Below are 5,850 nucleotides of genomic sequence, written 5' to 3' on the forward strand. Positions count from 1 at the left end.
GGATCTCCTGACAGGCCGACACAGCCCTTCGCCCCTCGGCCTGCTTCTCCTCGATGAGGCCCAATCCCAGCCCGAAAGCCAGAAAGACCGCCCGGCCACAAGGGCCCGCGCCGCCCCTGGCCCGCAGCACGAACTGCCGCTGGAGCCGCGCCGCCAGCCCGGCCACTGACTGGCGGAAGAAGCGGTAGCGGTCGGGGAGCCCCAGCCGGCGGGGCTCCGCACTGGGCCCCAGGGCCGGACCCGGTCGCTCTCCTCGGCCCCAGCACGCCGCCGGGCCTGGCCTCCCGACCCGTCCCCAGCAGCAGGCCGGACCAGGCTTGGTCGTGAAGGACAGCAGCAGCGCTCGGCCTAGCTGCAGGCCTCGGCCCAGTGCCTGTCGCACCGCCATGGTGGCACCGAGGCCCAGACCCCCCGCCGCTGTCTGACACGCCAGTCACAAGAACAACAAACTCCTGGGCGGCGCTTCTGCGCAGGTGCGGGATCCTGTGGGCGGGGCCGACGCCGAGTGGGCAGTTCTCAGGCCTCGGCGCGTGGGGGCGCTGTGGCGCAACGCGGGGTGAACAGTGTCTCCAGCTATATCTCCTGTTTTGTCCAATATTGAGGGCAGTTATCAAACGTGAACGGCGTGAATCCTGGGCAAAGTCGAGAACATGGGAGGGGAAGCTAATATTTAGTGACCGTTAATTACCATTTGATTTGAATACTCTGGTTGCCTGGGAGGTAAGGAGTTGTGCTTCCAACCCAAAGACGAGTGGTTTGAATCCACCATCTGCTCCACAGGAGATGCTAGGCAGTTTCCTCCTGTGCGATTTACAGCCTCGAAAACCCAGGAGCGGGTCAGTTTTTGGTCGGTTCCTATTCAATGGCACACAGAGCAACACCATCAGTCATCAGGCCAGAACCTTTATATCTGTTATTTCATCTTTCCATCAAGATACTATTGTGTTGTTGTTAGGTGTTGTTGAGTAAAATAGGACTCATAGCGACCCTATGAAAAAGAGATCTGAACCCTGTTCTATCCTATGCCGTCCACACACTTTCTTACCTTGTCAATCTACCTGGTGGAGAGTCCTCTCCTTCTTTGCCGCCCCACCACCCTTCCCAGTAAGTATCATGTCCTTCTCTAAGGAATAGCCCCTCCTAGCAACATGCCCAAAGTATGTGAGGTGAAGCCTCATCATCCCTGCCTCCAAAGAGCACTCTGGCTGCACCATCTCCAAGACATATCTGCTTGTTCTTTTGGCCATCTATGGGATGTTTGGTGCTCTTCTCCAACACTATTGTTGTTATGTGCCACCGAGTCTCCAGCAACTCATAGTGACCCTGTGTACAACAGCCCTAAACCCTGCTTTGGCCTGTGCCAATCTTACTGTCTCCGACACACCTACCTCATTACTCCAGTGACTAAGTCAATCCGTCTTATCGAGGATCTTCATCTCCTGTGCTGTCCTTTCACCCTGCCAAGCATGACCCTCTCCAAGGACTGGTCCCACCTTGTAATGTGTCCAAAGTATATCACATGAAGCTTCAGAATTCTTGCCTCTAAGAAGCAGCCTGGTCTCACCCTCTCCAGGATGAACCTATTTGTTTTCTTAGCAGTCCATGGTATGTATATTCAAAACTCTTCTCCAACACCACAGCTCAAAGATCAATTCTCCTTTTATCATCTCTAGTCATTTTCCAGCTCTCTGATGTGAAATCAACAGTATTAGGTTCTTTTTATTGAGAATATTTGGTTGACTATACACCCATAGTCTCTATGTGGTTGTTGTTAAGTGCCATCGAGTTGTAGATGACTCATAGCTATGCTATGAACGAAAGACCTGAACACCTGTAGAACTTTCATCATTTCTCCACGTTCATAGAGTTTCCAGAGGCAAGCTATTTTAGAAGTAGTTGCCACTCCTGCTTCCAAGCTTCTTTTACTCAGGAAGCTCACTAAACACTGTCCACCATGGGTAACCATTATGGCATTTGACACATCAGTGCCACAGTGTTTAGCGTCACAGCAACCAGTTACCTCTGTATAGCAAATAGGAGGACAAGTGCTATACCACTTAGAAGAATGTTTGACCAAAACCAATTAAATGGGAGGCTGAGTCAAATCAACTCACACCCATTGGCGAGTAAATGTTCCACCCTAATCCTCACCAGAACCAGCAGACAAACCCCTGTAGAATCTGGCTGCTGCAGAGTGAGAAAGAGTGCACTCAGAGACCACATTTTGTAGATGAATTAACAAACAGCAGAGTTCTGGTTGAAGACCAAACCTGCTCTTGTTAGGTGCCAAATCAAGCAAGACTCATTAGGAACAGACTTGAACTGTCCTCTCCTGTGCCATCCTCATCATCTCTACCATACTTGAACCCATTGCTGCCATCACTCTATTAATTTGTTGGGATTCTTCCTCTCTTGCACTAACCCTCCACCTTTCCCAACATGATATCTCTTTCTAAAGAAAAGCTTCTCTTGACAACATGCCCACAGTATGTGCGTTTGCTGTCCTTGCCTCTAAGGAGCACTTTGGCTGCATTTTCTCCAAGACCTCTCTGTTGTTTTTTTTTTGCAATTAATATGCTATTCAGTCCTCTTTTCCAACACTACAACTCTTAGGCATTGAGTCCTCTTCTGTCATCTTTACTCATTGTCCAGCTCTTAGATGCATAGCAGGTGAGTGTTTAAAACCATGGCTTAAATTAGGATTATTAGTCTTGAAGCTAACATCATTGCTCTTCAGGATTTTAGAGAGGTCCCTGATGACTGACTTTCCCAATGTTTTACATCTCCTTGTTTCCTGACTGCTGGTATCAAAGGTGTTAATTATGAACCAAAGTAAGATGAAATCACTGACAATTTCAGTCTCTCCCCCATCTATCAGGAAACTGTTGCCTATTGGCCAAGGAATGAGGATTTTTGTTTCCTTGATGCTGAGATGTAATCTGCAGCAAGTGTCTCAAGTCTTCTTCTCTTTTAGCAAGGAAAGTTGTGTTCTCTACCTAATACAGGTCATTGAGCAGTTACTGTTTGTGCCTGGGGTCCATTGCACAGGAGATTGAGGAAGTAATGTGTGTTAAGACTCTTTGGGCATATACTATAGTGTCCTGCGTTGGTTTCACATAGAGAAAAAGCCCTCTGGAAATGACTGTCATATCCCGAATCTCCGTACCCTCTAGGAATTGCTTGTGACATTCTGTGTCTGCCAGATGGCAGAGGAGAACAATGTTTCCTTCAGGGTGTAGAGGCTAGGTCAACATAAAGGTTAAAGAGGCAAAAAAAGCAGTTTTAAAATTCAACATGCATCGAACGCTCATGTTCTTAAGACTTTAAGACAGCTCTATTCACACTCACCTCTGAAAAAGCGCCTCTGATTTTAGACTTGAGTCCCCTTTCTTTCTGCTTTCTTTTCTATCTCCCCTCCCAGCTCTCCCTCCTTTCTTTTTCTCTTTCCTTCCTTGACTTAACTGTTTGTTATAGGAATTTTGAAACCTGCACACAGATACAGAAGGGTATTATGAACCCCAACAATTTTCAGCAAATGACCATTATTTTCACCTATAATTCTCTAACCACTGCCATTCTAGTAAATTAAATATCAGACCTCAGATTATTTAATTTGAAAATTCTTCAGTATCCATCTCTAGGAGATAACTTTTTTTTTTTAAAAAAAAATCTTTTTAAAATTCATCCATTGTTGCACATTTTTCTCCCTCCCCTTCTCTTCACCCTGTCCCAGTCCACTTTGTAGGGAATAACTCTTGTTTAAAAAAAATGAATATTTAGAGACAAAGAATGTGCTCTTAAAAATGTCATTAATATTATTACCCTTTGAAGGATTAACTTTATAATATTCTTTAATGTCAAAGAGCTGGAGTCAGAAAATGAAAAGGGCCAAACTTGTTTGGCATTACTGAAGGGACTAAAGAAATTCAAGCCACGAGTTGCAATACTTAAGGATGCTATGGAAAGACTATTGAATGATCTAGGAAGCATTAAAAGAAGATGGAAGGAATACACAGAATCCCTGTACCAAAAAGAATTGACTGACCCAGAAGAATTTAAAGGAACAATATATCAAAAGGCAATGATGTTGAAGGAGGAAGTTCAGGCTGCTATGAAGGACTTGGCAAAAAATCAGTCCCCAGGTATTAATGGAATATCAATTGACATGTTTCAAAAAACAGATGCTGCCCTGGATGTGCTCACCAGGTTGTGCCACAAAATTTGGAGGACAATTATGTGGCTAACTGACTGGAAGAGATCCATATTTATTCCTATTCAAAAAAAAGGTAACCCAACAAGTGTGGAAATTATCGAACAGTATCATCCACAAGCCAAATACTGATGAAGATTATCCAAAAATGACTGGAATCGTACATTGACAGAGAACTATCAGAAATACAATTGGCACTAGAGACATTATTGCCAATGTCAGGATCTTGGCAGAAAGCAAAGAGTACTGGAGGAATTTCTATCTGTGTTTGATTAACTATGCAAAAGCATTTGACTGTACAGATCACAACAAATTGTGGCTAACCTTGAGGAGAATGGGAGTCCTAGCACCCTTCATTGTGCTTATGCAAACCCTATCCTTGGACCAGGAAACCGTCCTTAGAACAGAGCAGGAGACAGAGTCAGTTCCGGCTGGTGACTAATTTGCTTTTAAGCTGTAAGTGTGCGAAGGTGACAGAACAGGCGCAGAAGTCCGTGCTGTTTGTATGTCTAGGTAACATTTGTCGATCACCCATTGCAGAAGCAGTTTTCAGAAAACTTGTCACTGATCAAAACCTTTCAGATAAGTGGATCATTGACAGTGGTGCTATTTCTGACTGGAACGTGAGCTGGTCACCAGATCCAAGAGCTGTAAGCTGCCTAGGAAATCATGACATTAAAACATCTCATAAAGCCAGACAGGTTACCAAAGAAGACTTTGCCACATTTGATTATATACTATGTATGGATGAAATCAATCTGAGAGATTTGAAAAGGAAAGGTAATCAAGTTAAAAACTGCAAAGCTAAAATTGAACTACTTGGAAGCTATGATCCACAGAAACAATGTATTATAGAAGATCCCTACTATGGGAATGACTCCAACTTTGAGACTGTGTACCAGCAGTGTGTTAGGTGCTGCAAAGCCTTTTTGGTGAATGCTCATTAATGCTGCGTCCATTCCTTGTTAAAAGCCAACAAACTGAACACCTTTACAGTGATGCTCTACATCTTTTAAATCAATCAATGTGTTATAGTGTAATGTTACATAGTCCAAGGCCATAACTATTTCTTCAGTTAATTTCCTGTTTCTTACCTTAAAAAAAATAAATGTGGCTGGAAATCAGTTATTACTGGAAGCAGAATAATTTTTTGTTATTCAGATTGTTTATGTTTTAAATTAGTTAAACCTTCCACTTTGCCCTCATTACTGACAAAATAGTAGAACAGCAAAATAGTTTTGCATGTGTGTTGCAGCAAGGTAATTTTCTGTTGTTTGGCAGGTAGTAACCTAATGATGGCCATCACTCTGATTTGTTCAATTATAACCTTAATCTCTCAGCTCATTGAAACTTTAAATAGCCTACTCTACCTCTCTAGTAAATGACATGAGTAAATGTATGAAGGACAAGTGTCCTCTCTTTCCTATACTACCTCTCATCTTTTTATCCCAACATCTCCACAATAGGAATTCCCAGTCTAGATTAGACATAAGTTAAGTTACAAACACCACACACTCGTAATACACACTTGTATGTTTAAAGAATATGGAAAGATTTAGGAAATCTTTAACATCTTTGTTAATTCTTAATTTTTGACCATTTCATAAGGAAGTGACTTTGCCTTTGCAAATTGAATTCTG

At 43.4% G+C, this 5,850-nt stretch overlaps 2 protein-coding genes across 2 annotated transcripts in view; one reads left to right on the plus strand and one right to left on the minus strand.

The window, feature by feature from the left end:
• PINK1 (PTEN induced putative kinase 1) overlaps nt 1–388 on the minus strand; it is a 15,795-nt gene extending 15,407 nt beyond the window's left edge. Inside the window, exon 1 of the mRNA XM_006883573.1 lies at nt 3–388. Coding sequence (XP_006883635.1) covers nt 3–388 — 386 coding nt within the window. The remainder of the gene's footprint in view (nt 1–2) is intronic.
• A 2,271-nt stretch (nt 389–2,659) lies between these two features.
• LOC102845385 (low molecular weight phosphotyrosine protein phosphatase-like) lies at nt 2,660–5,157 on the plus strand. Its single transcript, XM_006883673.1, has 2 exons — nt 2,660–2,670; nt 4,665–5,157. The coding sequence occupies exons 1-2, from the start codon at nt 2,660–2,662 to the stop codon at nt 5,155–5,157; spliced, it is 504 nt and encodes a 167-aa protein (XP_006883735.1).
• Nucleotides 5,158–5,850: the final 693 nt, after the last annotated feature.

Source organism: Elephantulus edwardii, unplaced genomic scaffold, assembly GCF_000299155.1.
Source record: "Elephantulus edwardii isolate Elephantulus edwardi_28Jun2011 unplaced genomic scaffold, EleEdw1.0 scaffold00028, whole genome shotgun sequence".
NCBI lineage: Eukaryota > Metazoa > Chordata > Mammalia > Macroscelidea > Macroscelididae > Elephantulus > Elephantulus edwardii.